General features: G+C 36.7%; 1 protein-coding gene across 2 annotated transcripts in view; it reads right to left on the bottom strand.

Annotated features, from left to right (window-relative positions):
* Window positions 1-14,924, bottom strand: part of CNTNAP5 (contactin associated protein family member 5) — an 807,958-nt gene that overhangs the window by 454,937 nt on the left and 338,097 nt on the right. For both annotated transcript variants that reach the window (XM_019749551.2, XM_019749552.2), the window contains exon 4: window positions 4,764-4,911. In XM_019749551.2, the coding sequence (XP_019605110.2) occupies window positions 4,764-4,911 (148 nt within the window). The remainder of the gene's footprint in view (window positions 1-4,763; window positions 4,912-14,924) is intronic.

Genomic DNA, 14,924 nt, shown 5'->3' with positions numbered 1-14,924 from the left:
CATGAAACTGACCACCACATGTCTAAATACCAATGAAATCAGTTGCAGTGTGAAGGGAGGTGAGCAGATTGAGACAGTAATTAAAGACAAGTTTTGGAAAGAAGTTATTCCTTGAAGAGGAGGGGAGAGGAGAAGGAGAGGGAACTGCTGAATAGGGCCACAGGGCTTTTGTTGCTCTTGTTTTGTTTGACAGATTATATAGCATAATTCTATGCTTACAAAAATAACAATAACCCAGTAAAAAAGGGACTATGATGATGTTGAAGGGGAGTTTTGGATCTAGAGGATATGCTAAGGTGTTGGCTTTAGATAGATAGTGCAAGACTTTTGTTTTTTGTGAGTTTTTTTTTTGTGTGTGTTTTTTTTTTTGGTCCAAAGGGGAAAAAAAACACCACAACACAGGACTAGTGATCAAAGATTATAGAGTGTCAGCTTGAGGATCATCACAGAGAAGGACATTCTGTGTCTCAGCTCCCGAACGCGGTTAACTTCCCATCACTAGGACTATTTACGTGAAAGTAATTTATCCTCTTAGAGGGTGCACTCATTAGATGTGAGCCCTATCTGGTGAGGAGTCTATGTAGGACTGAACTATCTCAAAGTCAGGTGCTCTTAGCACAAGAATTATGTTTTAGCAGATCCTTGAACCTCCTCATATTGTAGAAAAGTTTGCAAGTCATTGTGGGCACATTTATTAAGAGAGGGTCTCTTGATGCCATCAGATTCTCATAGGGATCCATCATCAGAAAAAGTTAAACATGTCTCTCTAAGGTCTCACACAACCCTACAGTCTCTTTATTTAACTTGATGCTATGAGTCTTCCCAGCACAAGAACAATGGCATGAAAAACAAGGACAACAGACTGGACTGAGAGAAAATGAAAATATGATGACATGTTAAAGAATAACGGAATTATTTCAACAAAATAGATGGCTGAAGTAATAATATAAATAATGTTTTGTTTTTTGTTTTTTTTGTGTGTTTTTTCAGCATGAAAGTCCATGCTTCACTTAAAAATTAACCTCATCTCTTGACAACTGACATCAAGAGATGAGATAACATATCTTGGCTATTGTAAAGAATGCTGCAATGGCCATTGTGGAAAGCGGTGTGGAGGTTCCTGAAAAAATTACGAATAGAATTACCATATGACCCAGCAATCCCTCTCCTGGGTATCTACCCAAAAAATCTGAAAACATTTATACATAAAGACACATGTGCTCCAATGTTCATTGCAGCTTTGTCTACGGTGGCCAAGACATGGAAACAACCAAAATGTCCTTCGATAGATGAATGGATAAAGAAGTTGTGGTAAGAATACAGAACAGAATACTATTCAGTGGTAAGAAAAGATGATATAGGAACATTTGTGACAACATGGATGGATCTTGAGAGTATAATGCTAAGCGAAATAAGTCAGACAGAAAAAGCAGAGAACCATATGATTTCACTGATATGTGGTATATAAACCAAAAACAACAAAAGAACAAGGCAAACAAATGAGAAACAGAAACTCATAGACACAGACAATAGTTTAGTGGTTAGCAGAAGGTAAGGGGGTTGGGGAGTGGGAGATGAGGGTAAGGGGGATCAAATACATGGTGATGGAAGGAGAACTGACTCTGGGTGGTGAACACACAATGGGATTTATAGATGATGTAATGCAGAATTATACACCTGAAATCTATGTAGTTTTACTAACAATTGTCACCCCAATAAATTTAAAAAAAAGAATGCTGCAATGAACATAGGGTTGCATATATCTTTTCGAATTAGTGTTCCAATTTTCTTCAAATAAATACTAAAAGTGGAATTGTTGAGTCATATGGTATATCTATTTTTAGTTTTTGGCAGAACCTCCACACAGTTTTCCATAGTGGCTCCACCAATTTGCAATCCCACCAATAGTGCACAAGGGTTCCCTTTTGTCCACATCCTGGTCAACACAAGTAATTTGTTGACTTTTTGATAATAACCATTCTGACTTGCGTGAGGTGGTATCTCATTGGGGTTTTGATTTTCAGTTCCCTGATAATTAGTGATGGTGAGTATCTTTTCATATGCCTCTTGCTCATCTGTATATCTTCTTCAGAGAAATGTATTTTAATGTACTCTGACCATTTTTTGATCAGAATGTTTATTTACTTACTTATTGTTATTGAGTTGTAAGAGTTCTCTATAGATTTTGGATAGCAAATCCTTATCTGATACATAATTTATGAATGCATTCTCCCACTCAATAGGCTGTTTTGTTGATGGTTTTGCTCACTTTGCAGAAGCTTTTTAGATTGATGAAGTCTCATTTGCTTATTTTTGCTCATTTCCCTTGCTTGAGGGGACATATCCAAAAATATATGACTCAGACTGAAATCAAATAGTTTACTACCTATGTGCTCTTCTAAGAGTTTTATGGTTTCGGGCCTTAAATTTACAATGGAGTATTATGCAGCAATTAAAAGAATGATATATTGCCATTCATGACAACATGGATTGACCTAGAGGGTAATACGCTAAGTGAAATAAGTCAGAGAAAGACAAATACCGTATGGTTTCGAATTATTTGTGGAATCTAAAAAAACAAAACAAAACAAGGGAACAAATAAAACAAAACAAAATCACACTCGTAGAAACAGAGACCAAAGGGATGCTTACTGGAGGGGAGGAGGTGGGAACAGATGAAAAAAGTTGATGAGGGATATAGTCAATAATATTATGATTAGATTACATGGTGACAGATGATTACTAGAATTAGTGGGGTGATCACATTTTAAGATATAAAAAAATGCCGAATAACTCTATTATATACCTGAAACTAATGTAACTAATATTGTATACCGATGATAATTAAATTTAAAAAATAATTAATTTTAAAAACACAGAGGTAACAAGAGAATCGGGATGCCCCAAAGATCCTGAGGTATGAAGCATATGCCCTTGTAGATGTTATGTGCTTTGTGATGGAAGTGCTAGAGTAGAAGGCAGTCTCTCCTTGGCCTAATGGTTTGTTGGTGCATCTGTTCTAAAACAAATCTTTTTGGAAGGTCTTGTGCAAGACAAAGAGTCGTTTCACACATAAATCACTTCTGTGTAGGGCTTCACTTTTAATAAATACTCTGTGGTCGTATCTTCCCTGGGGAGCTTATTAATATTCAGTTTTCTAGGTTCCTATCCCCATAAATCATAACCCAGTATGTATAAGATAAGTCTAGGGAAATGCATTTTTAAAAAGCAATCCAGCAACACAACAGTTTTTTGTTTGTTTGATTGTTTTTCTATATCTCTGAGTCTTTTTCTGTTTTGTTGGCTCATTTATTCTGTTCTTTAGATTCCACATATAAGTGAGATCATATTGGTATTTGTCTTTCTCCATCTGACTTATTTCTCTTAGCATAATGTTCTTAAGGCCCATCTATGTTGTTGCAAATGGTAAGATTTCATTCTTTTTTATAGCCGAGTAATACTCCATTTATAAATGTACCACAGTTTCTTTATTCAATCGTGTATCGATGGGCATTAGTAGACACAATATGGGATATGAAATACAGAATGGGGAATATAATCAACAATGTTGTAAAGATTAGGTAGGGTGCCAGATGGGCACTGGACTTATCCTGGGGAGCATGTCATAGACAGTGTAGATGCCTGACCAATGCACTGTATACCTGAATCTGATGTAGAATAATACTGTATGTCAACTAAAAGTAAATATATGTATATATAGTCACAGGAGGTGGAGTGTAGCATAAGGAAGATAGTCGATGGTATTGTAACAGCTGTAAGATGTCAGAGGGGTCGTAGCTTGGGGGGTGGGTTATCACTTTGTGAGGGGTGTAAATGTCTAACTATTATGTTGCTTTGTACACCTGAAACTAATTTTAATAAAATAATTCTAGATGATTCTGATGCAGGCACTTAGCTGATCATACCATGGAAAACAGTACAAGCATGGAACCCATTAGGTACTCCTAATAACCAAAACTAGGAATCTACTGAACTAATTTACATAATATTAATGTGATAGTGATCAAACGTGATTATTCATTAGAGTTCATAGCATATAAGCCAGAGATGTCACTAGTAAGTCAGAATAACAATTTCTTATTATGCAATTTTAGATTTAAATACAATCTGCAGGGGAGAATTATAGGGATGGAAGCCTTTCTTATATAATTTCAACCTTATTCTAGAGCAATTACCAGTTCTACCCATGTTTACAACCTTCCTTATATGTAACATGGACTCTACCTTTAAATTCAGTACAAAAAACTCACACAGGAAAGAATGAATAGCATAATTCCAGGAAACAAGCATTCCATGGGTTACAAAGGGTAGAAATGTTCCTTCTCCTCCTCTTTGAGAAAAATGAACAGGGAGAACTTTTTCCCCCTCACGGCTCTGAGGAAGGGAATAACTTCATAATATACACCTCCCTTCTGGGAAAGAACTGCACTTAAATTATTCTTTTACTGCAAGTACAAGTGATAGCTCAAACTTCAAGAGCTCTTAATTTTGATCTTTTTTTGGTTGTCATTATTATCTGACACTTCCAAGCTCCTTCATGCCTAAGTAGAAGAGTTTTGTTTTTGTTTTTGTTTTCTCTCTTCTCTGAGTTGAATTTTACATTTCCAAATGTTCATAGATTATTCAAGTCAAGAAATAACTTTAAAACAATTGAGATTGCTATTCTCAATGTATAGAAACTGGTACTATGTGGACAGTGCCACTCACAAGCACTTGTATTCATGTTCCATGTGGGTACTTACTATAGGAGCATCCGTAGACCTCAACTCTCATGCCAATCTTTCCACTTGGATTCCATTCCAGGGGCACAAAGCGAACAAATCGCGCTCTCACTGAGTGCAGTAACTTGTGGTGCATCACGCTGTCAGCATTCATGTTTCCTACAAAGGTCTACAGAGAGAAGAGGAGGCCCAGTGAGGTCTGTGACACCTGGCATTTCGTTCATATACCAGAGCTCAAAGAACATCAGTGGAAATCCACATATTTTATTCCACCAAATTTTACAGAGAAAATCCTCAGTTTCTCAAATATTTCAAATGAAATCTGACTCAGGTGGAAATTCTTCATTATATGTTTGTTTTGTGTGTGTTTTTCCCCTCAGAAACACTGTACATTATTCTTTAAAAATCCCCCAGTTTTATCAATAAGTCAATCCTAGCAAGTCATAAGACTTGACACTTAAAAGTTTTACAAAGTAAATAACACAATGAAGTTTTGATATTCCTAATGTTCACAATTATTGTGGTATGAGAGAGAACAGAAAATCTCCTCTTAGAAGAAAAGGCTTCTTTTAAAGTAATTGTTAGTGTTAATTGGGGTCAGTCACTATGCTAAGCACTTTCCATTATTACAATTTTACAGATTAAAAAACAAAACAAAATAAACAACAACAAAAAAATGTGAAGGTGAGATAGAAAAAGTGGAGAGGATAAAAAGTCTTCAAATTATCCAGTTGATTAGTAATTGATCTGAGATTCAGTTCAGGATTGTCCTATTCCAAAGCCTATGGTTTTTCTACAGTCCCACATTCTTCAACTATTCCCTTGTTAATTCTTACAAGAGGTGTAATAGGAGGTTGTGGTTTTTATGTAATTCATTTTTACATTTCCTTCTGAAGTTTAAGAAAAGGAACATATAGCATGGGAGCTATTGGGTACACTAAAATTATGCCTCTTAGCCTTCATTTGGATGATTTCTGGAGTAGAAATTTTTCTACAGATGGAATACAAAGTCTCACCCATATTTTTTCCCCATTAGAGTAAAACATACATAACATAAATTTATCATTTTAACCATTTTAAACATATAGTTCAGTGACATTAAGCACATTCACATTGTTATTCAACCATCAATCACAACTCTTCATCCACAGAACTTTTTCATCATCCCAGTTATATCTGAGCTTTAAGACTGGATGTCAGCTAGCACACTGATTCTCTTGTTTCATTATGAGTTCTCATTGGCCTTCTTTTCTGACTCAAGTGTTCATAGATAAACTCTGCATGCCAATTAATGTCCTTCAAAGCCAACCAATAAGATCCATTGATTTCTCAAATGGCCAAAGTGAATGCTATGCAAATGATTTATCTATTTAATGATATTCATTTTCAAAGATCCAAACCTTAACCTTGGGGTGTCCTTAAAATACTCATGAATTTAGGGTACCTTGAACAATCTGACATTTCTGCTGCACATAAAAAATGCATTGGCTAATAACTCTGACATTAAACAATTGATATAATCACTTTTACATATCTCAAAATGGCTTATGAAGAACTCACTGCCTATTTTGCAGCTGTACCTGCAGCAAAACCCACGTGTAAGAGGATGACTTGGTGGAGAGAAAATTCCTCAAGATTCAATTCCAACATTTCAGTCCATACGTTTCTCAAAGATTTGGCCATTTTCTCTTCATCCAAACAAGAATATCTTTATTTGGCAGGCTTATTCTTCATATGTCCTGCTGCCAACTTTAGCAACTGGTACAGGTATAAAATTTCCTCAATCCTTTGCTCACTTAAGAAGGCCTTTTCCCTGTGGAGTTTAGTTCTTTTTAATATTCATCTGTGCCCATACTATTTTGCTATACGAGTTTGTTGGAGTTGCAGGGGGTAAATGGTTCTGTGGTTTTGCATTGTTTGGATGGAGTGATGGCATTTTGTTATTCTATAATCTAACTGGGGGGCCTCCCATTCCTCTGGATTCCTTTTAATCGTGTGTGCTACAGCCCACCTCCCAGCATATAGTCTCTGGGTCTGCAGCATCTTTTAATCTAACTGAACTTTCGATGGTACCTTCCTCACACTGAGGGTGATGAGGTGTCCTCTCCTGCGTTCTATGTGATTTTAAGATATATTCTTAAACTGATCTTGGTTGTCTAATTCCAGATAAAAGTCGTATTTTGTTAACTTGGACTCCTTTATAGGATCCCTTAACTCATGTGCTCTGTGCTCTGATGAGGGGATCCTGTATTCCATCAAAAGAAGGCAGCCTCTTGGCATCATTATGTACCACTGGACAAGCAACTTAATCCTCTGACTCTCACCGTCTTGCAGTCTTATGATCACAAAGTCTCACAGTCCTAAAGTTCTACTATCCAAGAGTCGTATCATTTGCAGTTTCATAGTTTCATAGACCTCACAGTTCTGAGAACTCAAACTATACAATGTATGATTCCACCCATCCCACCCCCACCCCTGGAGCTACCATGTTTCCCCAAAAATAAGACCTAGCCTCACAATCAGCTCTAATGTGTCATTTGGAGCAAAAATTAATATAAGACCCGGTCTTATTTTACTTATAGTATTTTTATACTATAGTATTAAAATAAAATAAAATTATAATATAATGTAATATAATATAATACATGGTCTTATATTAATTTTTGCTCCAAATGACACATTAGAGCTGATTGTGCGGCTAGGTCTTATTTTTCGGGAAACATAGTAGCAGCCTAAAATCAACTCAGAAACATTTAAAGGTAGAGCCAGATTGAGTCTAAAGGAAGCTAAAACCAAACTCTCACCAAATTAATCTTCTGACAAGATCAAAGACAATCACCACTTAGCAATGAGGAAGTTGTAGGGCAAGATGAAAAGCAAGAAAGCTCTCCTGACTCTCTTGGTGCCTGAATCCCAAGGCCCTGTTGGATGCCTTAAAGCTATCATCTACCCAAAGCCAGCTCCATGGCTAAAGATAATTTAACAACAATAAGAATGGCTCAGCTGTCATTCTTATTGAATGACACCAACAATGGACACCAACAAATGTTAAAAGTAGAAAACTATCAATCTAGCATTCCAAATCCAGCAAAAAATAGCTTTTAAATCTAAAGTAAAAATAAACTCAGCTTCATATAAATAAAAGCTTAGATAATGTATTACCTACAGACCCCCACTGCTAAGGATCGTTAAATAAGTTCTACATTATGAAGAAATTGATGTCAAAGATAGAATTTTCAGTGTACAGGAAGGAATGAAAAGTACTCAAAATGGTAAATATAAAAGACTATTTTCTTTCTTTCCTTAAACATTTAAAAAGTCAACACACAGTTTAAAGAAAAAAAAAATGTGTGATCTTGATAACATATGTAGAAGTAAACATATGTCAATAAAGCCATGAAGGATGAATTATAGGATAAATAGAATATATTACAAAAAGCCCTAACATTATATATAAAAGGATATAATGTCAATTTGAGGCAAACTACAATCATTTAAGGATGCATAAAAATTAAACGAAGAGGTATAGCCACAAAGGCAATAAAAAAGGAAGGATGGAATATTGAAAAGCAGCAAGAAAAAAACAAAAACAGCTATGGTTTAATACAAAATAAGGCATGAATGGGGGAAAAAAGGAAATAAAACAACAGAGGAAAAAATTAAAATAAATTTCACAATAATAGACTTAAATTTACCCAATTGATGTTTACATTAAAAGAAAATTGAGTAAAACTTCACCTACATGGCACAGATTTTTAGGCTACATTGAAATACACACACACACACACACATATACATATATATATATATATATATATATATATATATATATATATATATATATATGAGTCCCATCCATATACTTTTTATGTGATACTCTTTATAAATAATAAAAAACATTAACAGGTTGAAAGTAAAAGGATGGCAAAAGATTACATGCAAATAGCAGGCATAATAAACCTGTTTCTCTGTTAATATCAAAGTAGGCTATATTATAAGATCCAAGAAACTTTTCAAAATTATAAAGGGCCAATTTATCATGAAGACATAAAAAACATAAACGTGTACGGAACTACATTAGAGATTCAAAATATAAGAAGCAAAACATGACAAAAACAAAAAGGGAAGAAAATCCTCAATTTTAGTTGTTTTTTAACATCTGTCAGTAATTGATTAAGTGTGAAAAATCAGCAAGGATATAGAAGATTCAAACACTATAGTGAAATTAGCCTAATGAATGTTTACACAATACATCACTGACCAATTGCAGATTTTCCATTGTTTTCAATTAGACATGGAATATTCACTGAAAAACAATATCCTACATGATAAAATAAGTCTCAATGAAGCCATACAGTTTGTTTTCTAACTGCAAATAAATTGAGTTAGGAATTATTAATAATAAATTACTTCGAAAACCCTCAAATGTTTGGAAGTTTACCAATACATTTCTAAATAAACCATGGGCCGAAGAAGAAATTATAATGAAAATAATAATGGAAATTACTATATATATATATATATATATATATATATATATATATATATATATATAATATATATCTTGAATTAAATGGTGATAAAAACACTGTATGAAAATGTGTGAAACACAGCCAAAGCAGCCCTTAGAAAAAAATGCATTGAGCTGAGTAGTTACAAAATTAAAAATCTAAGCTTCCACCTCAAGGAGATAAAAACAGTCAAAACTGAACTCAGAATATTAGTAAATTGGAACACCACTCAACAACAAAAAAATAATAAACCACTGATATCTGCAACAAAACACTATGTTGAATAAAAGAAGGCAGCCATAATGAGTCCACACTGTGAGTCCGTGTGTGTATCTAGAAGAGGAAGAACTGAACTCTGAGGATGTAAGTCAGATCAGTAACTTTATTGATATTGGGGAGCAGAAAATGACTGCAAAGAATGTTCATAACTTTATTTGAGCATAATATCCTGTGAGACAGGACATCTGTATTATCTTTATTTTAGAGATAAAAATCTTAGCTTTAGAGTTAAAATTGGGCCATACGTGATAAATCAAAAAATTGTCAAACTGGAACTGATTATAGAGATTGTGATTCAAGTCCAGTGAGCCTTCTATTTCACTCCCATTATCAGCCCCATATGCTAGGTTTCCCAAACCAACCAAATAAATTGCTGAGGCACAATGATAGCTACCATTCACACCAGACACTTACCAGGCCCTCTGCATGTTTGAGTTCACTCCATTCATTATCAGCAAGGTTTTAGCCAGCTTCCTCACTAAAGGAAGCACCCACACCCACACCCAAACACACAGGAGATCTTATTGTAACGATGTTGCTAACCTTTTTTGATATCAGAGGGATTATTCATTATGAATTCCTACCAACTGGGCAAACAGTTAGCCAAGTTTACTATTTAAAAGTGCTGAAAAGGCTGTGTGAAAAAGTAAGACGAAAAACGACCTGAACTTTTCACCAACAATTCATGGCTCTGGCATCACGACAATGCACCAGCTCACATAGCACTGTCTGTGAGGGAGATTTTAGTCAGTAAACAAATAACTGTATTGGAACACCCTCCCTAGTCACCTGATCTGGCCCCCAATGACTTCTTTCTTTACCCAAAAATAAAGGAAATATTGAAAGGAAGACATTTTGATGACATTCAGGACATCAAGGGTAATATGATGACAGCTCTGATGGCCATTCCAGAGAAAGAGTTCCAAAATTGCTCTGAAGGGTGGACTAGGCGCTGGTGTCACTGCATAGCTTCCCAAGGGGAGCACTTTGAAAGTAACCATAGTGATATTCAGCAATGAGTTATGTAGCACTTTTTCTAGGATGAGTTTGAAAACTTAATTGTCAGACCTTGTACATTGAAAATTTCTGAATTTGCAATGCATTTTATAATTGTGTACCCAGTTAATACAGTGTCCCCCACCTCACTGGAAAACCTTAGGAATTAGAGAGGTTAATTCTGGATGATGTTATATACACTACTTTTCAGAAGATTTTTGTTTTGTTTTTCCCTCATCATACTTCAAGCAGTGCTATATTGAATATGCGCAGAGGTCTTGTACAGCTGTCATGAGATAAATGTTATTATTATTATTTTAAAATATCATGCATATGGTTCTTGACAAAACTGTCCATTTGTTTTGTCCCTATGCAGGAACACAGTGCAGAACTTAGTCTTTCTTTCCACATTTCTTCCCCTATAATTAAAGAAACTTGAGGATAGGAGCAGTTAAGTTCTTCTGTGCTTATGAAAGTGAGGGTGCACATGAGAGGGGCCCCCAAGGGAGCTTCCTCATACTGAGCATGTGGGAGGATGGCAAGAAATGAAAAGTGGGCACTAGAGTCACCTCTCAGCTCCATCCTTCTGGACAGACACTTGTTCCTTGACATTAAACAACACGGGGGTTTACGAATGGAAGAACCTGTGATCATAATGGAGTTGCTGATCTTTTTCTCCTGCTTTATTAGGGAGCTAATGGAGACGGCACACACTGAGAGGCTAAGACAGCAGCATCGCTGGCCTCATCCGTGGACAGCAGCAGGGTCTGGGGCAGCACCACCAGAGCCACGCAACGGATTCGCCACATGGACTCAACCCACACTTGACTTTGACTGGCAGTGAGATCACAAGCATCCCAGTGCCACAAGGAAGGCATTATTAATGCCTCTACCTGCAGTCGGGGCACAAAATAACAGGTGCAACAACCAAATTTCACCTCAGGAACCTTAACAGGGACTATTCCAAATTCTCAGGGAGACTTCTATCTCAAGTCAGGTGCTCTGCCAACCACACCCCATTGCCCAAGGGGCCACTGTAAGAGAAGCAGCAGGGTGGGATGGGGGGATGAGCACTGGTGTCAGTCCTAACCACCTGCTGGTGTGCTGGCATCCCCAGAGAAGCACTTGGACTGTAATTCCCTTGAGGATACAGATCATATCTTATTACAAGCTGGACTGTCCAACCCAGTGCATGGAACACAGCATATCTATCTTAAAGGTATGCTTAAGTGGCATTCAGCAACACAAACCAAATCTGTGCAATTATTTGAAAATCAGTGAATTACAAACAGCATCTAAATGTTGCTAAGACTGTTACTCTCAAGTTGCTGAATAAGTGAGTGAGTGAATGAATGAACAAAAAAATAATTTGGTTTCTCGGTTTCTTTCATCGGGAAAATGGTGAAAATAAACTCTTAAACTCTTAAAACAATAATGTTTGTAAATCTTATATTAAATATTGTATGCAAATGATACTGCACATAGTAGATTCTCAGCAATACAGGCAATACTGAGAGAGAGAGAGAGAGAGAGAGAGAGAGAGAGAGAGACCAATAGTTATTTTTTGTATAAAAATATATTTGTGGGAGAGTATATTCTGAAGCAGTAACCTATTAATATCCTCAAGACCCATGCGAGGTATTTGTCACTCATACTTAAACTTTCTGAAAGACATTCAAAGGGCTTACCCCCCAACAACAACAACAACAAAAAGAGTGTGAACTCAAGCTAAGGAAGGACCAGCAGCCCAGAGCTAATTACCAATACATTTTTTCTTACTTAATAAGATATTTTTAATAAGGCAAAGGGTAATGAACATGCAAACCATGGAGTTAAAACTAAAATTTATAAATCCACTCAATGTTTGTTCCAAACTGTTGTTCAGAGGGTACATGCCAAACTGGATTTCAGGCAGGCACTTGTCAAAAAGAAAATGGGAGAGGTAGATGTTAGGCACTGGCCACTATTGCTAGCTGACAGAACATTTAAAATGATAGATTTTCAGAATTAAACTATTGAATACTGTTTATTTTTCTACTCAAACTTTTTTGTAGTACACTGCCTATTACATCATTATAAGTGCATATGTGATACACATATCTACACGTAATTTTATAAGAGCAGTTACTTAATTAGATTAGAAGACCACTCAGAACTTGATTGCTGTGTAAGAATGAGCCCACCTCTCTATTTGTTCCTAAGAGTTGGTGAAGAGGATAACTGACCCAGCCACTCCCCACCCTGCCTCCTTTGCCTGCTGTGAGCTCCAGAGTAGAGGCAAACTCAAGGAGCCAAGGCAACAGTAGAGGGAAACTGTCATTCCTCCTTAATTCTGACCACAAGTTGAGTGGGGAACTCAGATACAGCTGTGCTAGGTACATGCATTCATGTTCTGTTTACTTCTCTTAGGAGCTGATGCTCTTACCCTTTGTAGGTCGTGGAACGGTCACCACAGGCATACTTGTTTATCTCCCTCTGTCTCTGGCAGTGGAAATGACCTCCAGTAGGTCTGAGTGCTTCCTAATTCCCATCCCAGACCTGACACAACCTTTATCACACATGTCCTTTTTGGGAGCAGTTGGTTCCCAAGTTGTCATTTTGAGCCTAGTCTCCCAGTCTGGACCTTCCTTAGCTGTCAGTCATCTCCTGAAAGGTGGCTGGTTCAGAAAATGGAATTGTAAGTGAAATCCTAATATCCGCCACTTTATGACTAATGTACCCATATTAAAGTTATTTACAGTGCAAATCTTATTAGATAAACCCTTCACACACTAACTAAAACCTCATCCTAACAAATCGCATGCATCGCTGCTTATTCCCAGTGAAGGAATATAGTAAGGCTTGCCAGCAGAAGTTTCTGAGTAGCCTATGAAAGACTTCACACGATGCCCTCAATTAAATGCCTCCCCGACTGGAGGCCCCAGCGATGTCAGTGAGCAGCACTGGGCCTCAGACGGCAAAAGCTGGCTTCTCACAGGAGCAGCGCCCACGGCCACGGAGCATCCCGGCCTCTACATCCAGTTCCCTCATCAAAAAGGATTAATTCCCACTTCCTGATCGCTTTCCTAGTTGGAAGAACCAGTGTATTTCTCCATACACTCTGCATTAAAACTGTTCCATCAATAATTCAAGCATAAATAAAATAAATAAATGTCAAGAGTTATAAACACCAAGGAAGGGCATCGGGAAAACTATTTTAAAGTAGAAATTGAAGGACTCTCAAATCACCATTTGTCTCTTCCCATTTAAAGCTTTACAACGAAGCAGCATCGATTTAAAGGAAGTTTCTGAATTAAGTTCCTCAAAACTCTTCCTAGAACAACAGAAACCTTATATATACAACTAGGCTGTCAGCATCCCTGTGACAATTAGAGTGTCTGGGTCACTTTTTACTAGAAACTGAAATATGATAAACTAATAATGTGGAAATCATATATATATATATATATATATATATATATATATATATATGAACCTGCAACTAAACAGAAATGTGTTTTTTTGCTCAGTGGCTTGGATGATTCAGAGTACTAATTATTCATGAAGACACTATGTATGTAAAGATACATATTTGTTTAAAAATGAGTCCATGCATGTGACAACAAAATCCTTCATTGCAATTGCTGTGTTTGTTCAAAGGCTCTGATTTTTGTGTGACTTCTGTGATAAGGGGTAATAAAGCAACTGTTGACAACAGTGTCACATATTTATGTTTCTATTTCTGTGCTAAGAGCTATAACACCAATACATATGGCAGCTCGACCATATGGCACACAATTGGGAAAAAAATGAATACACACTGAGCAAAATCAGACATTTCACACTTCACTAAAGCAAAACAGAAACGATACATCCTCTCTTCTTCAATTTCTGAAAAGAGAAATAGAAAGATTTCTGAATTTCCTTATCAATGAAATGGGAATTAAGCAAGGGATGTGACAGGAGAGCCTGGCCTTCTGTTACAGGACCTAGAGTTAAGGAGAGACATTGCAACAAAGGGATGGGCCCAGAACCAAGAAGAGACTAACCAGTGTGTGTGTGGGGTAAAGCCATGGGGCAAAGAAGGAACAGTGAAAACCAGGTTGGAAGGACTGCAGAGATACACAGCCTGTTTCCGTGCATCGCGATGGCTTTAGCTGGGGATCTCACCAACTCTGTTTCCCTCCCCAGCACAACCAACCCTCCCATCTGGCTTTATTTTCCTTCCTAAACTCATCTCACTTTGCTGCTTCTCTTTCTCCATGGCACTGAAAGCTCCATGAGAAGCGGGTCTCCTAGAATGACAAGTGAGGGGGCAGATGCCCCATAAATATTTGGCAAATGAATGAAGGAATGATATGCAGCATGTGTTCCCCAAATGTGTGTTCATTATAGAATCCTATTATTTCTTCATGGA

This window comes from Rhinolophus sinicus, linkage group LG01, assembly GCF_036562045.2.
Source record: "Rhinolophus sinicus isolate RSC01 linkage group LG01, ASM3656204v1, whole genome shotgun sequence".
Classification (NCBI taxonomy): Eukaryota; Metazoa; Chordata; class Mammalia; order Chiroptera; family Rhinolophidae; genus Rhinolophus; species Rhinolophus sinicus.
Note: the sequence above shows the minus strand (reverse complement) of the source record. Positions and strands in the feature narration are given on the sequence as shown.